The sequence below is a fragment of the Colobus angolensis genome, unplaced genomic scaffold (genome assembly GCF_000951035.1).
Source record: "Colobus angolensis palliatus isolate OR3802 unplaced genomic scaffold, Cang.pa_1.0 Scaffold248, whole genome shotgun sequence".
Taxonomy (NCBI): domain Eukaryota; kingdom Metazoa; phylum Chordata; class Mammalia; order Primates; family Cercopithecidae; genus Colobus; species Colobus angolensis.
Genome location: NW_012115688.1, coordinates 896450 through 917129, shown reverse-complemented (window position 1 = coordinate 917129; position 20680 = coordinate 896450). Strand labels below are relative to the sequence as shown.

The window sequence follows — 20680 nt, the reverse complement described above, 5'->3', positions numbered from 1 at the left end:
GAGGCTGGAGTGCAGTGGCACTATCTCGGCTCACTGCAACCTCCGCCTCCCCGGTTCAAGTGATTCTCCTACCTCAGCCTCCCGAGTAGCTGGGATTACAGGCGCCCGTCACCACGCCCAGCTAATAATTTTGTTTATTTGTTTTCTGAGACGGAGTCTCGCTCTGTCGCCCAGGCTGGAATGCTGTGGCATGACCTCGGCTCACGGCAACCTCCGCCGCCGAGGTTCAAGCAATTTTCCTGCCTCAGCCTCCCAAGTAGCTGGGATTACAGGCATGTGCCACCACGCCCGACTAATTTTTGTAATTTTAGTAGTGACGGGGTTTCACCATGTTGGCCAGGCTGTCTCAAATGCCTGACCTCAAGTGATCCACCCGCCTTGGTCTCCCGAAGTGCTGGGATTATAGGCGTGAGCCGCCGTGCCGGCCGTTCGTAAGGTTTTGAGGACATGTAGCATGTTATGTTTCAGAGAATCAGCAGTATCCACCATTTCTTTTTAGATCTCTCAATGTTATGTTCTATTTAGATTGCAGACGGCAATTGAAACATCGAGTATAGCTGAATACAATCACAGGCCACCTTTTCCTGGGAACCTGGATATTGAGCTCTTACTTTTCTCCATTCCAGGGTCTTGTTAAGCAGTGATGCTAACCAGTGAGTAGACCAGTAAGAGGTCTATGCATATTCTATTTGCTGATCTACCAGCTGTTTTAAGGGACTGGTCAGTGGCAGAATTAACATATTTGCAATATCTACAAAATTCACAAGTACATAGACTTCATTTTCCATTTTTCTACAAAACTCAAACTCTGTTTTTGTGACCTATTACTCACCGTAATCCTACTCAGCATCTTTCTTATTGGGATCTTGAGTAACATTTACCCCGAGATTACAGTAGTTCCATTCTTCTTCCTTTCCTTATCAAGTTATTATTAGATGCAGACAATTTGATTAGCCTAGGTGCCTGTTTTTTGTCTTGCAATGCTTCCTTGGTGTTAACTTTAAAGTTAATTGATTTCTTTTTTATTTTTATTTTTATTTATTTATTGTTTGAGATGGACTCTCACTCTATCACCCAGGCTAGAATGCAGTGGCGCGATCTTGGCCCACTGCAACCTCCGCCTCCCCGGTTCAAGCAATTCTCCTGTCTCAGTCTCCCAAGTAGCTGGGACTACAGGTGCCCGCCACCATGCCTGGCTAATTTTTGTAGTTTTAGTAGAGACAAAATTTCACCATATTGGCCAGGCTGGTCTCAAACTCCTGAATTCAAATGATCCACCCGCCTCAGCCTCCCAAAAAACTAAGATTATAGGCGTGAGTCACTGCACCCTGCTAAAATTACTTCATTTCTTCCAAGTGTGTGCAGTCATGTTTTACTTCTGTGATCAAACCTAGTTAAGAGTTACAAAGATTCCTTCCAACTGTATCTTATGAAAGCCAGTAGGAATTTAACAACCTTCTTCGCTGGAGTCATTGTCTTTATATTTTGTGCCTGATGTTTGGAAAGCCTGTTTTACTTTCCATGTGTCTTCTTATTTCTAAAGTCTTATTAAACCTGCATTATGTAAAATGCCCATTACCTATAAATTCTCTTCTACTATGAGACTGAATATCTTTCTCAGTGGTTACCTTTTTTTAAGGACGTTTTATTGTTTAAAAATCAAACGCTTCAAAAAACATACAACCCCAAATGTCCCAATTCCAGTCTCCTACTACCCAGAGGACAGCACAGGGCTGTTCTTCCCCCTGTGGTGCCCACAGCACAAGCCAGGACCCTGCCCTGAGGAGACCGCTTGTCCACCCTCCTGCCAACTGTATGTTAAGTCGCCATTCCTATTACATTTATTTATTTATTTATTTATTTATTTATTTATTTATTTATTTATTTAGTAAGTAAGGTGGAGTCTTGCTCTGTTGCCCAGGCTGGAGTACAGTGGTGCAATCTCGGCTCACTGCAACCCCTGCCTTCCAGGTTCAAGCAATTCTGCATCAGCCTCCTCAGGAGCTAGGATTACAGGCACCCACCATCACATCCAGCTAATTTTTGTGTTTTTAATAGAGATGGGGTTTCACCATGTTGGCCAGGCTGGTCTGAAACTCCTGACCTCAGGTGATCCACCCACCTCAACCTCCAAAAGTGCTGGGATTACAGGTGTGAGCCACTGCTCCCGGCCCCTAATATTTTTACAATTTAGTTTATATTTGAACTATTTGGAATTTATTTTGTGTCTGTACATAATCTGGAGAGAATTTACTGAAGAGCCCATGTATCCCCCCCAAATGCAATGCCATCCTTGCCATATACCAAATAATCATATCTATTTTGGTCAATTTCTGAACCGTTTATTCCATTCCTTTATCTAGTTACCTATTTATACACAAATACCAAACCTTTTATTATTATACCCTTAAAGAATGTTATGAAACTCACTCGGTGTGACCTCCTCCATGTTTTTCTACTGTTTCAGAATTTTTCCAGGATAGTTTCTTTCCTATGCACACTCTAGAATCATATTGTCTATTTCCAAAAAAAGGAAAAGAAAAAAAAACCAGCTGGGCAAGGTGGTTCACACCTGTAATTCCAGCACTTTGGGAGGCCAAGGCAGGCAGATCACGAGGTCAGGAAATCAAGCCAGGAAATCCTGGCTAACATGGTGAAATCCCATCTCTACTAAAAATACAAAAAAAATCGCTGGGCGTGATGGCATGAGCCTGTAGTACCAGCAACTCGGGTGGCTGAGGCAGGAGAATCACTTGAACCTGGGAGGCAGAGGTTGCAGTGAGACGAGATGGATCCACTGCACTCAAGCCTGGGTGACAGAGTGAGACTCCGTTTTGAAAACAACAACAATAACAACAACAACAACAACAACAAAACCCTATAATTATCATTATTTGATATTTGTATTGAATGAAATTCATACTTGAACATGCAGGAAATTAATATCATTATATTGAGTCTTCTAAAGGAGAAAATGGTGTTTTATCTATTTAATTTTTATTTTTTTTCAGACGGAGTGTCACTCTTGTTGCCCAGGCTGTAGTGCAATGGTGCAATCTCGGTTCACTGCAACCTCTGATTCCTGGGTTCAAGCAATTCTCCTGCCTCAGCCTCCCGGATAGCTGGGATTACAGGCATGTGCCACCACACCCAGCTAATTTTGTATTTTTAGTAGAGACGGGGTTTCTCCATGTTGGTCAGGCTGGTCTCGAACTCCCAGCCTCAGGTGATCCACCTGCCTCAGCCTCCCAACATGCTGGGATTGTAGGCGTGAGTCACCAAACCTGGTGTAATTTTTATTTTATGTGTTTTTCTCCTCTGTATATCTCTTTGAATTTTATTTTACCTGATAATAATATTGCTACAACAAATTATTGTAATTTTTTTTTTTTTTTTTGAGACGGAGTCTGGCTCTGTTGCCCAGGTTGGAGTGCAGTGGCATGATCTTGGCTCACTGCAACCCCTGCCTCCCAGGTTCAAATGATTCTTCCTGCCTCAGCCTCTCCAGTAGCTGGAATTACAGGCACCTGCCATCTCACCCAGCTAATTTTTTGTGTTTTTAGTAGAGATGGGTTTTCACCATTTTGGCCTAGCTGGTCTCGAACTCCTTACCTCAGGTGATCCACCCACCTTGGACTCCCAAAGTGTGGAAATTACAGGCGTGAGTCACCACGCCCGGACAATAAATGTATTTTTATGAATATTTCTCTCCATATGTTTCTTGACCGTCTATGTGGGTACCAATTTTTCAGTGTTTGTTTAATAAAACTATACTGTCATCGATAATTCATAGCCTGATGAGAAAGGCAACCCAGGACAAAGGGTTCAAAGACACAGGTACTTACTAGAGTCTGGGGAGGCATGCAGGCACACCGTAATGCAGGTAATGCTGACTACGTTATTAAATAAAGGCAAGTGGGAGTTAGTCAAGCAAAGAAGAGAGCAAAGGAAACTCCCTGCAGAAGAAGGTCATGGCGAAGAGAGAAGGCACGAGCGCTGTGAGTATGATACATAAATTTCTACATCAGAATCTTTGGATACAGTGTTTGGTTTAGGACAAAAGATAAGGTCAGAAACCTATGTACAAACAAGATGATTAAGACCTTTCCTGCCACATCAAGCTGATTGAATTCTTCCTCGAAATGTGGAAGGGATACACTAAGAAATATTTAACTATTAAAACCTGAGGGGCTCTTTGATACCTGTTAAAAGTTGAACAGGTCCCCATTCTTAATAAGGCATGGGGTTCAGTGTAAATTCTCAGAAAATAATTGCCATTTGTGTAAATAATCCAGGACAAGGCAGAGTTCAGCAAATGTTTTTCTTAGAGGGCCAGATAGTAAATATTTTAGATTTTGCAAGCCAAGAGGTGAAACTGAAAATATGTAAATGCTTGTATAACCATTTAAAATGCAACCATCTAAAAGTATTAAAACATTCATAGATTATAAGCCCTATAAAATTAGTAATGGCTAGATTTGACCTGTAGGCTATAGTTTGTGGACTCTTGGCTTAGAGAATGGATATTTAAATTTTTAAGGGAGTATAATGCTTTCATTATGAAATAAAATGGAAAATAATTTACTGGCATGTGGAAAAATGAACAATGAGAGAAAATGTTATTTTGGGAAATAAAACCAAGGAGAGAATTGGCATGTTAGCCTGAAATTATTGCTTCTGTAACATGCTTTTAGCATGACATTAGAGTATAGCACTGATCGGACAAAGTGCCCTGCAACGCCAAAAATGACTTTTTGTTTCTGGGAATCAGTAAGAATTTATGAACCTTAAACAAAAAACCATTGCTTTGTTTTTCAGATACTATTCAATATAAGAAGTGTCCAGATGATCAATATCAGAATACTCAGAGAATTTACTGTCTTCCAAAGGATGTGAACTTCTTGGCTTTTGAAGACCCTTTGGGGATGGCTCTGGCCTGCACAGCTGTGCTTCTCTGTCCATACTACAATGGTCCTTGGGGTATTTGTGAAGCATCAGGAAATCCCCTCAGTCAAAGCCAGTACATGGACTTTCAGATACATTCTGCTGAAAGTCCGACCTCCCTCACACTGTTCTTCCTCTGCTCCGCCCTCTTTATTGGCCACCACCCCACACAGTTACCTGGTGACTCCAACAGATAACATTTAGAGTTGTGTTTCTATCATTCTGACCAAAACCATCACTGTAGTTCTGGCTCTGAAGGCCAGAATGCCAGGGAGAATAAGATGGTGATTGGTATCAGGATCTCCTAATTTTGTCCTTTTTATATTCTCCCTGATCCAAGTGGAATCTACCTCCTGATCTGTCGACTCGGGCTGAGAAACTTTGCTCCCTTCATTGACACAGACACACTCTCTAAGCTTGGATCTGTAGTTCTCACACGCAACGAGGGTTTCAGCACTGCCTTCTACCATGTCCTAGGATACCTGGGCTCCTTGACCCTGGGGAGCTTTACCTTGGCTTTCCTGGCCATGGGTTTGCCTGACACCTTCAGTAAATCCAAGTTCTTGATGTTCAGCATGCTGGTGTTCTGCAGTGCCTGGGTCACCTCCCTCCCTGTTGCCCATAGCACCAAGGGGAAGGTCCTGGAAGCCATGGAGGTCTTCTTCATCTTAGCTTCCAGTGCTGAGCTACTTGGCTGCATCTTTGCCCCCAAGTGTTACATTATTCTTATAAGATCAGATATGAATACCCTCCAAGGTCTGAAGATTAAAATAGCTTCTGGAAGCAGTAAGAATTCCAGAGGTTTATTCCAAAAAAAGGGGGAAAAAAGAGGCGACACCCTGAATTTAAAAATTCACTATTATTACAATCAGATGGAAGTTAATACTTGAATCAAACTCACTGCCTCCGAAGATAAAGTCAGTCTCACATCTTTAAAGAAATTAAGAGCAATACCACCCTCAGTTATCCTGTTTCATAGTGTGAAAGTTACGGATGTTTTCCATCCATGCCTTTTTCTTCAATATATCCAATCTTTCATGCAGCATTTTTCTTCCTTTTTATGGAATAACAACCTACATAACTCCGTGTCTTCAGCCAACAATCTTGCCTAATTTTCCAGTTTGGAGATTGTTTGCCTTCACAGACATTCCTTTCCTTTTCCCTGTAAGCTGTATTGTCTAAGATTCCAGCCATCTGTGTTCTGAGTGGGGTCATCCAGAAGAAAGCAACATTAGAATAATGATGGCTTTTTCTCAGTGACTCTACTTCCTCCTAGACAAATCTATTCTGCCTTTCTGCTTGCAGCCTCCATCGAGTGATCCCAGACTGTGGGCACCGGTAACTCTGCCTCCCTGATAATTTCTCTCTCTTTCTTTTTTTTTTTTTTTTTTTTGAGATGGAGTCTCCCAGTCGCTCAGGCTAGATTGCAGTGGCATGATCTTGGCTCATTGCATCTCTACCTCCCAGGTTCTAGTGATTCTCCTGTCTCAGCCTCCCAAGGAGCTGGGATTACAGATGCCTGCCACCACGGCCAGCTAATTTCTGCATTTTCTTTTTTAGTAGAGACAGGGTTTCACCGTGTTCTCCAGGCTGGTCTCAAACTCCAGACCCACCTTGGCCTCCCAGTGAGAATCTGTTTTTAACTGCTAGTCCTATGTTTGGTTCTCAGATCCTCTAGCACCTGCAATTCCTTGCTGTATTAGTTCAGGTTCTCCAGAGGAAAAGAACCAAAAAGATACACACATATACACACACAAACACACATCTTGGAGAATTATTATGGGAATTGGCTCATGTGACTATGGTGGCCGAGAGGTCCCACAATATACCATCTGCAAGCTGGAGAACCAGGAAAGTCGGAATGTAATTCAGTGCAAGTTGGAAGAACTGAGAAAGAGAGGAGCCAGTGGTATAACTCCCACTCTGAGACTGAGGCACTGGCGTAAGTCCCTGGAGTCTGAAGGCCTGAGAATCAGGAGCTCTGATGTCTGAGGGCAAAAAAAGATGGATGTCCCAGCTCAAAATGACAGTCAATTTACCTTTCTTCTGCCTTTTTGTCTTATTCAGATGGGCCCTCAATAGATGAGATGATAACCCCCAACACTGGTGTGGGCGAGTCTTTTTCCCTTAGTGGACTGATTCAAATGCTACTCTCTTCCAGAAACAGCCTCACAGACACAACAAGAAGTAATATTTTTCTATCTCTCTGGCTGTCTCCTATCCCAGTCAAGGTGACATATTAAAATTAACCATCACACCTGCAATTATATTCCCTCTGCTGTAAATAAATTCTTTCTTTTTATCTGATTAGACCCTGACTGACAATCTTACAACTGGGAGAAGAGCCAGGAAACACATCCTCTTATGGGATTCTGGATAGGGTTGGCCTGCTTGTGCATGAACACAATCATGATCTTATTGCAGGTGGAAAATGGAATACTGGTTCTAGCAGATAGGGTCAGTGTCTACCCATACTCACTTCTCTTATACCTCAGTGCACGCCAGGCCAGCTTCCATCTGTCAGGACATAAATTCCTTTGCATTACATTTTTCCCTGGATGCTGAAACATGCCTGGCCTATATGTGTGGTGGGCTAGAAGTGTTGCAGAAAGAATTTCTGCCTCCCTAAGCCTCAGAACAGTCTTCATCTACTGACCGATAGGATTGGGTGTATATGCCAGTTAACAATGTATTGCTTCTCAGCTCCAAATGCACCTTTACCACCTGCTTTGTGAAAATGGATCAGGCCTTTGAAACAGTTTCCTTTGCCAGCTGATGCGATGTTAAGCTTTGCTCAGTAGAGGGTGCCGGGGAGACGTTTCCGCTTTGGTTCTGGTGTTCCGGCTAGGTAGGTTCCTGCAGGGTGGACGACTTCTCCAGCGCAGGCTCATGCAGTGCATGGCAGCCAGCAGCGTCCCAAGACACCACCTTTGGTAGTTTTGTAGCAGTGACTCTAGAGAGATACCGCTCCATGAACAGCGTTCCCCAACACCTTAGAAGATGGATTTCTGGTAAGGTTTAAAGGGCGGATTTCCAGGAAGTTCTACAAAGGCAGCACTACAGCAACTTATTTGCCCTTCAGTAAGTCACAGCCATGACCTCTCCAACCAGGACCTGACCTCACCCTGTGGGTAGAGGGTCTCCCTTGGACACTCCAGCTCAGCCTTGCAGGCAGTGGCTGCTCCATAGGTCGGCTATTTCTATGTTCTTTAGCGTTCTCTTTGCTTTTTACTAGTCAACCCCTCACTGCTCCAATATCCCATTTTAGTTAATAATGATGTATTTTAAACTTTGTTCCAATTATTGCATATTTTTTCTCCTTTGATTGGACTCTTACTGTGCTTAAATTCTCCAGTTTCTTTGGCCTTTGGCTGGAGTAAGTTTGAGGCTTGCTTTTATTTATTTATTGAGATGGAGTCTCTCTCTGTCACCCAGTCCAGAGTGCACTGATGTGATCTCAGCTTACTGCAAACTCTGCCTCCCGAGTTCAAGCGATTCTCCTGCCTCAGCCTCCTGAGTAGCTGGGATTACAGGCACGTGCCACCATGTCCGGCTAATTTTTGTAGTTTTAATAGGGACGGGAGAGGTCTCACCATGTTGGCCAGGCTGGTCTCGAACTCCTGACCTCAAGTGATCTGCCCGCCTTGGCCTCCCAAACTGCTGGGATTACAGGCGTGAGCCACCGTGCCCAGCCAGGCATGCTTTTTTTTTATACTGGCTCCAGGGTGTCCCCAGTGGCTTGTTAACAAAATACATCATTGGCTGCTTTTCCTTTCTTGCTGTGGGAATGTAAAAGGAGCTGATGAGGATGAAAGATATGACTTGTTGACAGCCCTGGGAGTCTAGAAGGAGGTGGAAGTCAGAAATGTTGCAGTTATTCAGAACAAATTCCTAGTACTGTAACTAGGCCAGTGCTGGCATGGAAATACAGATTACCTACACACCCCAAAGGGGGCTTGGGCCTGATTGTGAGATTGAGAGGGCTTTCCAGCAATAGAAACATACACTTTCCTATTGCTCCAAGATGCCAAGCAGAAAGTCAACATACATTTGAATAGGTTCTATCAGAAGAACAGTTTCTTCTCTGATGTGGATCATGAAGTAAGCAATTTTTCTATCTCTATTCCCATGCACGCTAAGAGTACACAAACAGATGACCCTTTCTGGGTTATCTCTATGTCATAAATTTGTTTAATACAGTTGCTGCCTTTGCATCCATTGTTAGGCCGGACATAAGTTGTTTGAAGTCCAGTTGTACCCTGTCACCTTTGGCCTAGTTAAAACTTCCTCTCCCCATGTGGCTGTTTGCAATATAGCCCACTTGTTCCTCATCCCACTGAATCCAAACCCAACATGTCCCCCAGCTATTGATCGTGGTAAAAACCCAATGGCCAACGCCAGAGTCGTGTAGGTACGTTCCCCCTTCTCACACGTGTTTTCCTTAAACTAGCAAATTCACAACCCCCTGTGGAAAGCCTAAGTGAGAACACTTCTGGAGCCCCTAGACCTTGATAAAGGTGTGCTCCTGCTGGTCATCTCTCTCTCATGTCATGCATTTCGGTTTCCCATTTTCCTTCTGTCTCTCCTGACTGGCACACCTAAACCTTACTAGGTAAGACATAAGAAGAATAGGAAAACCAAAATGCAAGGTCCGGAGGCTCCAGGAGTGTTATCACTTACAACACGCTCTCCTAGGGAGTAGCTATCTTGGCAGAAATAAACTGGACACAGATCAGACAAGAGCCACAAAGCGTGTCTGCCAGATTTCCTTTGAGAGAGACAGCTGGCTATGGATCAGACTCAGGCATTAGGCTGTCAATCAGGATAAAGAAGCATCATGTGAAAGACACGCTGTAAACACCTGTGAACACCTCCCCTGGAGCCCTAGGAGAGCCAAGCTTTATCGCCACTCTCCAGAGAGGCCTGGAGACCAAATCAGAGGAAAATCTCAACAGTTCAGTTATTCATCTGAAGCAAGGCTAGAGAACAAAGGTAATAACCATCAGAAACACACTTGCTGGTATGGTTTGGCTTTGTGTCCCCACCCAAATCTCATCTCGAATTGTAGTCCCCATGTGTCAGGACAGGAACCTGGTGGCGAGAGGTGGTTGGATCATGGGGGCGGTTCCCCCATGCTGTTCCTGAGACAGTGAGGGAGTTCTCACGAGATCTGATGGTTTACAAGGGGCAGTTTTCCCTTCTCTCTTTCTCCTGTTGCTGCCATGTAAGAAGTTGGTGGCGAGAGGTGGTTGGATCATGGGGCGGTTCCCCCCATGCTGTTCCTGTGACAGTGAGGGAGTTCTCACGAGATCTGATGGTGTACAAGGGGCAGTTTTCCCTTCTGTCTTTCTCCTGTTGCTGCCATGTAAGAAGTGCCTTGCCTCCCCCTTCACCTCCCACCATGATTTTAAGTTTCCTGAGGCCTTCGCAGCCATGCAGAATGGTGAGTCAATTAAACCTCTTTCATTATAAATTATTCCGTCTCAGGTATTTATAGCAGTGTGAAAATGGACTAATACATTTGTGTTAGTAACTGTAAGCCTTGGAACCCCTGTGTATTTGCTGTGGCCCACTGATTCTCAAAACACGCTACATGCTGCAATCAGTAGCAGTGCTCTGAAGTGCCCAGAATCCCCTTCAGAAGGTATAATTCACTCAGTTTAGGATAATACCCGAGTATATTTATTTTAAAATTTTTCAGTTGGTTATGTGCAGTTGGAGTTGCAAACCATTTATTCAGACATAAAAGGATACCTATTGACTGATAGTGCTTCTGGAAATGTGATCCCTGGAATAACAGCATCAGCATCACCTGGGAACTTATTAGAAATGCAAATTATTGGGTCTCACCCCAGATCTATTGAATTAGAAACTGGGGCAGAGCCCAGCAATTTGGATTTAACAAGCCTGCCAGGTGATTCTAATGCCCAGGTTTGAGAATTCTTGAACTGTCACGGGGAAGAGTTCTTGAATTCTTCCACTTTTTGTGTTGGAATAAAAATACCCTTTGGAGTCAGGAATTTTGGGTTCAAACCTGGAATCTTCCTCACAATTAAAAATGTGACCCAGGACAAATTATTTCGCTCTCTAATCTTCAACTACATCACTTGTAAATTAGAAAGTCAGATAATCCCAGTTTTAATAAAGTTGTTGAAAGATAAAATAAGATGTCAGTTTCTCTCCCTTCCTCATTAAGGGGATTATGACGTCTGTGCTTTGACGGGAATGATAAGCATATCTATGTGTTCGCCCTGGATCCCAGCTAAGAATACTAAATAATCCGTCAATGTCATACTTTTTATCAGTGGCTTAGATGTTTCCCCAAAGTGTGGGACAACTCTCACTTGTGATCTATTTGGCACTGGTACTCAATAGCATTGAATCACATGGTAGAATGTTATTCTCCTTTCAAAAATTTCCAAAAATTGTTTAAATACATTTTTTAAAAAACATTTTATTTTGGCTTAAAATGCCAGAAACACATCTATAAACTTCTAATGTCCCCTTTCAAATAAAGCCTTTGACAAGCAAATATATTTTTCTAGACCTTAATACATTTGTTTACCTTCTTTTGAGGACAAGTAGTGCTAGGGTTTCATATATGATAATAAAAATGTTTTAAAAATAACTTTAAGTTTAGAAAAGAGTTTACTGAAATAAACACTGTAAACACACTACAAAGTTGTGAGCAATGAAGGCATGCATCAGTGTCACTATTTTCCATACTTCAAGGTGTGCAGCAGAAATCCCAGCCTTAAATAGTTCATAGGGAGAAAGGAGGACTGGTATATGGAAACTCTGAAAACAGAGGTCAGAGTCAACATTCTCATGGGATATGTGTGAATAATTTATATGATGCCAAACTACCAGGGTTAGGATATAAACAAGTTAGCAGAGGTTGCTGTGAAACAGATCTTGAGGGTTTAGATTACATTGTGGAGGAATGTTTAATAACTCTTAAAAACCAGTTTTTGCACCTTAAACACATTGATAGAACTCTAGTATGCAGAACAAGGATGGTTGTGCCAACTTGTCCTTGCTCAGGACATTTTATAAAGGTGTAATAAACTCAGTTTGAGTTGAATATTAACAAAATAAAGCCCATTTAGATGGAGGAAGGGGCAAGTATGATAGAGGTTTTGAAGTGTGGATTATGAGAGCTGAGTCTGAAGGATTTAAGAATATTTACTATGAAAAAGAGATACCTGGGTACTAAATATCATCTTTGTATATCTGAGCATATATCATGGGATAAAGGAACCAGAGAGGCAAATGAGGACTTGCTAACAGGTACTGCTGTCCAGCAGTAGCATCAGCAGCCACATTGGATAGGGCAAGCTCCGTAACCAGAGGTAAATCCACCAAGGAAAGCAGCTGGTATCTAGCGTGCCAGAGCCAGTGTGGAGGATGGTTGGGATGTTAAGGTAAAGGCCTGATTGAAGTGCATTTGTGTGTTGGGGTGGGGGGAGTGTAGAAAGGGAATTCATACATGGAAAGTACCTATTGTGTTACAGACTCTTACTAGCACTTTGAGTGATCCTCTTGCCCATGAGGGGGTTGAGGCTCTGGAAAGTTTGCAGCCTTCTGTAGTTCTCATAGCTAATACTCCATTTAAACTCAAGTCTATTGATCTTCACAACCATTGTGCGCTTTATTCTGAACTCGGTTCCCTTCCATCTGTGCATTGTTATTGCTTCTTCATGGGTTGTAACTCAGATAGAAGCCATGAAAATATATTTCATGAATGGGTGCTTTTTACGGTCTCTGGCTATAGTCACCAGCAGCCAGTGTGGGAGAGAGAGCTTGAGGTCCCTGCTACCAAACCCAGTGCCAAGTCAAGCCCCCTCAGGATACCTGATAGAGAACATCTGTACCGAAATGCTGTCAATCAGGGTGAATGTTGCACTGCACCACATGGATCCCACTTTCGGAGCAGAGGGCTTATCCTGCAGCTGCATGAAGTACTGCTGCTGCTGGAAAGCTGCCCTCAGCGTCAGTCCCCTTCAATATCCCCCTCAGCAAGAGTCAACTCCATTAAAGTTATGCCTCTTCTTGGGGGAGGCCACATGCAATAATCAACTGACTTAGAAGTGTAAAAAAGCCCATCGGTCATGAAGACCTGACCCTCGTGGCTGAGCATGGGGCAGCTTGGAAGGGTCAACCCATCTTTAGAACTCTCCATGAGGGTGGCTAATGCTTTCGTTGGAATTTCTCCCTCTGCTCAATCCTGCGTCCTTTTTTCCCCTTTCTTTCTCTTCCATGGGAGTTGATCCCAAGAGCAGTCCCTAATGAACATTCAGAATGCTGATCCTCATTTCAGAGTCAGCTTCAGCAGTCAGCTGCAAAATCTCAGCTCAGCATCTTCCCATGTGGTTTGTCTTCTGTTTCAGTTGTTCAAATAAATAAGAGGTCTGGCTACCAAACTGTACTCATTCATTTATTCTTTCATTCAACAAATACTTAACCACCAGCAACATAGCAGTGAGTGTAGTAGGCAATACTAGAACTACTGCAATGAAGAAGGATTCTGTTCTAGCCCTCAAGGAGCTAACAGGGAAGAAAGACAATCAACAAATAATTACAGAAAGAATGATGTGATGACTTTGTGAAAAGGGTTTTGAAGAACTGCAGGGCACTACCAGTGAGATTACAGGAGTCTAGTCTAGTCTAGTTTAGAGAAATCAGTAAGATCCTCTGTACATGGTGACATTTAATCTGAGACCTAAAGACTAACGGAGGAGGGTGTATGGGAGATGGGGTAATTCTAAACAGAAGTAACAGCATTAGGCAAAAAGGATATTTGTCTATTTGAGAAAAAGAAAAGCCTGACTGGCGACCACATAGTGAAAAAAATAACTGAAAATGAGACTTGCACAGATACTATAGGGACTTATACATTTTTTTGGTACAATTATATGCATGAAGTAGTTATATGATGTGGTTTGGACTGATACTGTTTTACATTATTTAATTCTACCAAGAATTATGTGCGTCATTTGCCATTTTCTCCCATCTTTTTTTTTTTTTTATACAGAGGTTTGTTCCTGTTGCCCAGGCTGGAGTGTAGTGGCGCGATCTTGGCTCACTGCACCTCCGCCTCCCAGGTTCAAGTGATTCTCCTGCTCAGCCTCCTGAGTAGCTGGGATTACAGGTGCCCACCACCATACCTGGCTAATTTTTGTATTTTTAGTAGAGACGGGGTTTCACCAGGCTGGCCAGATTGGTCTCAAACTCTTGACCTCAGGTAATCACCCTGCCTCCTAAAGTGCTGGGATTACAGGCATGAGCTCCCACGCCCAGTCTTTTCCCCCCTTTTTTAATAGATGGGTGAGGAAACCTAATTTCTGAGAGATAGTATGTTTTGTTCAAGGTCAAAAAACAGCTCAAAGAAGACAAATGAGCCCACTGGGATCCAAAATCTATATACCTTCTATTATATCATATGAGTCCTCTGACTGCCTTTAGGGAAATGATATTTTCCATTTGAGTCAATGGAAGCTATACTTTACAGAGTAATGACCTTTACCTTATACCCTATTTTAATTCCCTTTAAGCCTGAGGGCCCTTGAATGGTTGGTTTCTACCAAAATGAAGCTGAAAAACAATTACCAAAATGTACTAATGACCTCCATGCTATAAAACTATTAACGAGCTAGACCATGGCCAGACTTCTCTAACAAATCCATGTCATCTATTTCAAAATTTTAAATTAAATTGATGGCTCCTTAGCTCTGATATGTCACTTTATTTATTTATTTATTTATTTAGAGACAGAATTTTGGTCTTGTTGCCCAGGCTGGAGTGCAATGGCACAGTCTCGGCTCACCACAACCTCTGCCTCCCGGGTTCAAGCAATTCTCCTGCCTCAACCTCTGGAGTAGCTGGAATTACAGGCTTGTGCCACCATGCATGGCTAATGTTTTGTAGTTTATTTATTTATTTTAGTAGGGACAGGGTTTCTCCATGGCAGTCAGGCTGGTCTCGAACTCCCGACCTCAGGTGATCTGCCCGCCTCAGCCTCACAAAGTGCTGGGATTACAGGCGTGAACCACTGTGCCTGGCCTGATATGTCACTTTTAAAATTCCAAAGTCCCTTTTCCATGAAAGGATCCAGGAATTACTGGCTTTCTGTCCCCTTCACGGTCCTTTGTTCATTTTGCCGAACTAGGGTTGCCATTAGAATGGTTCACTGAAGCACATTCATTCTGACCTTGCCCAGGTGTCCTGCTGTAAAGAAAATTGATATTTTTATTGTGGCTCTTTCAGTTTGCATTGCAAAGACAAGTATTTTTGAAATTTTGAAATAGAACTTACAATACTGTGTTAAATTCCTAGTGCTTATTTCCTCATATCTATTGGCTGTGTTCTCACATCCATCTTTGTCTTTTCCGGAGCACCACTATCCTAGTTCACACTGGTGTTGCCACTTGCATGGCTCCGGGAGAACTTTCTCACTCTGCCTCTAGTCTTGTTCATTTCCATTTATCGATCACATTGCAGTCAGAACGAATTCACTCATAGCTCTTTACTACTCTGCTTTCCCATGAACTACAGGGTCAAATCCAGAAACTTTATTCCAGGACGCAAGGCCCTCTTTAATGGTCTTATGTGAACCTACCTTTCCTACCTGGCAGAATAGATGGCCAAGAACCAAACGACCCTCAATGAAGCCCTACACTGTAACTCCTAACCTCACCCTTAGAGGTTATGTCAGAAGCGTTTGAATCAAGCAACTCCATCTTGAATAGGGGCTGGGTAAAATAAGGCTGAGACTTTGCTGGGCTGTATTTCAAGGAGGTTAGGCATTTTAAGTCAAAGGATGAGATAAGAGGTCAAAGATCCCAGCTACTCAGGAGGCTGAGGCAGGAGAATGGCGTAAACCCGGGAGGCAGAGCTTGCAGTGAGCTGAGATCCAGCCACTGCACTCCAGCCTGGGCGACAGAGCGAGACTCCGTCTCAAAAAAAAAAAAGAAAAAAAATGTTAAAAGACACAAAGAGATACTACTACAGGCTCACTAATGTGTAAAAATATTAATACACATTGCCGGGAGGATGTAAAATAACCGGAACACTCAAACATTGCTGGTAGAAGCACAAAGTGGTGCAAACACTTTGAAAAACTGGTAGTTTCTTCTAAATTTAAACACACATTTACCATATGATTCAGAAATTCCCCTCCGAGGTATTTACCCAAGAGAAATGAAAATACATAGCTTCGTTACAAAGTATACGTAAGGCCAGGCGCCGTGGCTCAAGCCTGTAATCCCAGCACTTTGGGAGGCCAAGACCGGTGATCACGAAGTCAGGAGATCGAGACCATCCTGACTAACACGGTGATACCCCGTCTCTACTAAAAATACCCCGTCTCTACTAAAAATACAAAAAATCAGCCGGGCGTGGTGGTGGGAGCCTGTAGTCCCAGCTACTCGAGAGGCTGAGGCTGGGAATGGCTTGAACTCGAGAGATGGACGTTGCAGTGAGCCGGGATCACGCCACTGTGCTCCAGCCTGGGCGACAGAGCAAGACTCCGTTTAAAAAAACAAAAAAGTATACGTAAATGTTCATAGCACATTTTACTAACAGTTGCCCCAAACCAGAAACAACCATTGTAATTAGAGTTTGAAATCAGTATGCTCCACATTCAGGCCACTATCATAACCACAAAGATAATGGGAAAATAGAGCAGGAAAATACTTTGATATACTTAATTTCTGTGAAAAAAAACCAGGATGTTTTTCTGATGTCTGTTTCTTGGAGACAAGTAATTGTTCCTCTCATTATGGCCTCAGACAAGAAACAAAGCAAATAAGAAATGAGATCGTTCTAATTCTTCTATATTTTTGCCCAAATCTTAAGCCACAGAGTAAATAAGATTCTGGGGTATGGACGAAAGTAGGGCTACTTCATCAAAAGTGGAGTAGAAAAAAGAGATGCTTCCTCACAGATGAGAAAGAGCTTCCTCTGGGTTGGGAAGGGAGTGAAGGAGGAGAGAAGCCCCCGGACTTGGAGGAGGAGTCCCAGGTTTATGCAGTGTTTTCAAAGAAGTCGCAAGACTGAAAGAGACCTGCCCAGTGACATATTTATACAAACATGGGATTGTCAAAGAACGCACCCCCCCCCATCCTGCGCACACCGTGGAAATATTCAAGGACCTCTTAAAGGTCCAGAATTCACAGATCTCTCAAAAATCACCTGGCAGAATAGATGACCAAGAACCAAACGACCCTCAGTGAACCCCCACACTGTAACTCCTAACATCATCCTTAGAGGTTATGTCAGAGGCATTTGAACCAGAGCGACTCCATCTTGGATAGGGGCTGGGTAAAATAAGGCTGAGACTTTGCTGGGCTGTATTTCAAGGAGGTTAGGCATTTTAAGTCACAGGATGAGATAGGAGGTCAACGATCACAAACACCTTACTGATAAAACAGCTTGCAGTAAACAAGCTGGCCAAAACCCAACACAACCAAGATGACATCGAAAGTGACCTCTGGTCGTCCTCACTGCTCATTATACGTTAAATTATAATGCATTGCCATACTAAAACACACTCCCACCAATGCCATCACAGTTTACAAATGCTACAGCAATGTCAGGGAGTTACCCGATACGGACTAAAAAAGGGAGGAACCCTCAGTTCTGGGAACTGCCTACACCTTACCCAAAAAACTCACGAATAATTCACCCCTTGTTTAGCATGTAATCAAGAAGTTAACACTAAGTCTGAGCAGCTGAGAGGCCCAGGCCGCTGCTCTGCCTATAGAGTAGCCGTTCTTTGTTTCTTTACTTTCCTAATAAACTTGCTTTCGTTTTATGGATTCACCTCTAATTCTTTCCCGCGAGAGACCCAAGAACCCTCTTTTGGGGTCTGGCTCAGGGCCTCTCTCCGGTAACAGTTGGGGCATATAATTACCACCCACCTGTCAAGATGTGGGCCCCCCAAAATACATTGTTATAAAAATTAAAGCTGAAACGGTTTGGATTTGTGTTCCTGCCCAAATCCACAATGTCGAATTGGAGGAGGGGCCTGGTGGGAGGTGATTGGATCTTGCGCGTGAGCATCCCGCTTGCTGTTCTCGCGATACTGAGTTTTCAGTAATTCTTTAAACGTGTGTGGCACCTCCCTCTTCTCACTCGCTCTCCTTCGCCGCCGCGATGAGAGGGTGCTTGCTTCCTCTTCTGACATGATTTTAAGTTTCCTGAAGCCTCCCAGCCATGCTTCCAGTTAAGCCTGCGAAACTGTGAGTCAATGAAACCTCTTTTCTTCATAGGTTACCCCGTCTCAGGTAGTTCCCTATAACGAGGGGAGAACGGACTGATACAAAGAGTGTAGCTTTTTTCACACCTGTGTGGACTGAGATTCATACTGTCTACCTATACTTGGCAGGTGTCTTCATTTTAACCTAGGAAGATGTTTGAGGAATGATTAACACTGGTTTCCCTTGGGAAGACAGGATGAGGAGATAGACTTTTTCTTCGTTTCATGCCATTCGCTTTAAGTTAATACATGTGAAGACTTTAAATAATTTTTTTTAAAACCCAAAAGGAGAGGATTATGAATTGCTTTTTGTTTTAGTATTTATGTGTTTAATTTGTTCTATGAGTACACACAAAGTCAAGTGAAAAGGTTTTGATAGAGGTTTGGGGGTGTGGCTTTAAGTGGCTTCTATTTTGCAAGGTTTCTATGAGGTTAAACAGTAAATATAACAGTATATATTGCTTTAGAATACGTATTTGTTTACATGCATAAATAACATGGAAAAATTACTTTCTGGCAAAGTTGCTTAATTCCTACCACTGACAACAACATCTTCACATAATTTGCTTCAGAATCATGCAGGGGCCTCAAAGACGAGAAAGAAAACAAGCAGCACAGGGTGGTTTGTGAAGTGCAGCAGGGTGCGCACCGTGGCTCACGCCTGTAATCCCAGCACTTTTGGAAGCTGATGCAGGAGAATCCCTTGAGGCCAGGAGTTTGAGACCAGTCTGGGCAACACAGTGAGACCCTCACCCCCACCATCTCTGCAAAATGCATATTTTTAAAATTAGCTGGGCGTGGTGGTGTGCACTTGTGGTCCCTGCTACTCAACAGGCTGGGGCGTCAGGATCACGTGAGCCCAGGGAGGTCCAGGCTGCAGTGAGCCGTGATCGTGCCACTGCACTCCAGTCTGGGTGACAGAACAAGACAACAACAAAAAACCCAACCACCCCCTCCCCAAACACACAAACAAAAGTGCGGTGGTAAAGATTTGTGTAGGGGAAGGAGAGCTCGGAGGATGTTTTGAAGTCATCAGGGCCTCTGCTGGCAGCCAACTTGTCTTTCCTGTGTGTTTTTATGCCTTCCAAAAGTGGGCCCTGGGAATTCGGGCGAAAGTGGCCCGGCCCCTGTGGCTCCTAGCCTAGAACGCTGAACGTTCTGGAGATGTGCTGAATGCGACTCTCACCAGGAGATGGCAGCGTCGGCTCAGAGATGCTCCAAGCGGTCCCAACCGCCTTGTGAAGCCATGCATTATGTTCTGGGAACACCAGAGGGCACCAGAGCTTCGCGGCTGGGCGCTGAGCTGGGCTGCCTCCGAGGCTTGCTTTTGCAGAGCCTCCTGTCTCCGCTCCCCAACCCACATGTGCGGCTACTCACAAACGGCGCCCTGTTACTGTCCACGTAGGTGTGACTACTCTGTGGAGACACACACCGCCCGACACAAGACTTCCAAGCTGAGAAAAGGCCACAGAGCCACCAATTCCAAGGCTGAGAGGGAGTTGCCATCTCTTTAGCACCTCTTTTATACTTAAGCCGCCGCAGGGAAAAAGCAAAGAACTGGGACGAATTGCATGCATGCTTCAGTATAATCAGCACGGTGGCCACCGATGCACACACTAAAAGATCATATCTATCCACATAGATGTGTACTTTAACATGAGAAAGTAATTTTATCCTTGACCCCGCCCCCTTAATACTCTAGGTGATTGATTTACCGGGGGGGGGGGGCAGAAAAGAGATGCAATCCCAAATTTGTCTAGTTCTAAATCATCCCTTCTTGTTACAGCCCTGACTTCCCCTGCAGCGCTGGAACAAGATAAAATTCAATGGAAATGAAATTTAGTGTCACTTGTAATTTTTTTTTTTTTTTTTGACAGGGTGTTGCTCTGTTTCCCAAGCTGGAGTGCAGTGGCACGATTCTGGCTCAGTGCAGCCTCGACCTCCACATAGCTGGGAGGTCGGGAGATAAAGCGATCCTCCTGCCTCAACCCCCACACAGTTGGGACCACAGGCACACACCACCATGCCCCGCTAATTTTTTTTTTCTTTGTTTTTTTTCTTTTTGTGTAGAGACAGGATCTCACCATGTTGTCCAGGCTGGTCTCAAACTCCTGGACTCAAGTGATGCGCCTGCCTCGCCCTCCCAAAGTGTTGGAATTACAGGCATGAACCACTGTGCCTGGCCTTTTTCTTTTCCAAACAGATCAGTATTGAACTAAATAATTTTACCAATTGCTAAATAGAAGCTTTTCTACCAAAAGCAAGTTCTGGTTAAGTGAAATATAATATGGAATTCTGGCCTAGTATAGATTCTTCCCCTGGGAATTATTCTCTGACTTCCGCAGTTATACTACATTTCACACACCCATGCTTCTAACGCCTGCTTTTCCCACCAGACCGAAGCCCTGGGAAGGACAGGACAGAGCCTGCCTCAGTCACTGTCATACTCCCGGCATCTACTTTAGCACCCACCATCCG

At 43.6% G+C, this 20680-nt stretch overlaps 1 protein-coding gene across 1 annotated transcript in view; it reads left to right on the top strand.

Moving 5' to 3' along the window:
* Positions 1 to 19607, top strand: part of SYCE1L (synaptonemal complex central element protein 1-like) — a 42169-nt gene extending 22562 nt beyond the window's left edge. Inside the window, exons 13-16 of the mRNA XM_011946031.1 lie at positions 4819 to 5020; positions 5285 to 5730; positions 12719 to 12837; positions 19392 to 19607. Of these exons, the coding sequence (XP_011801421.1) occupies positions 4819 to 5020; positions 5285 to 5730; positions 12719 to 12837; positions 19392 to 19607 (983 nt within the window). The remainder of the gene's footprint in view (positions 1 to 4818; positions 5021 to 5284; positions 5731 to 12718; positions 12838 to 19391) is intronic.
* Positions 19608 to 20680: the final 1073 nt, after the last annotated feature.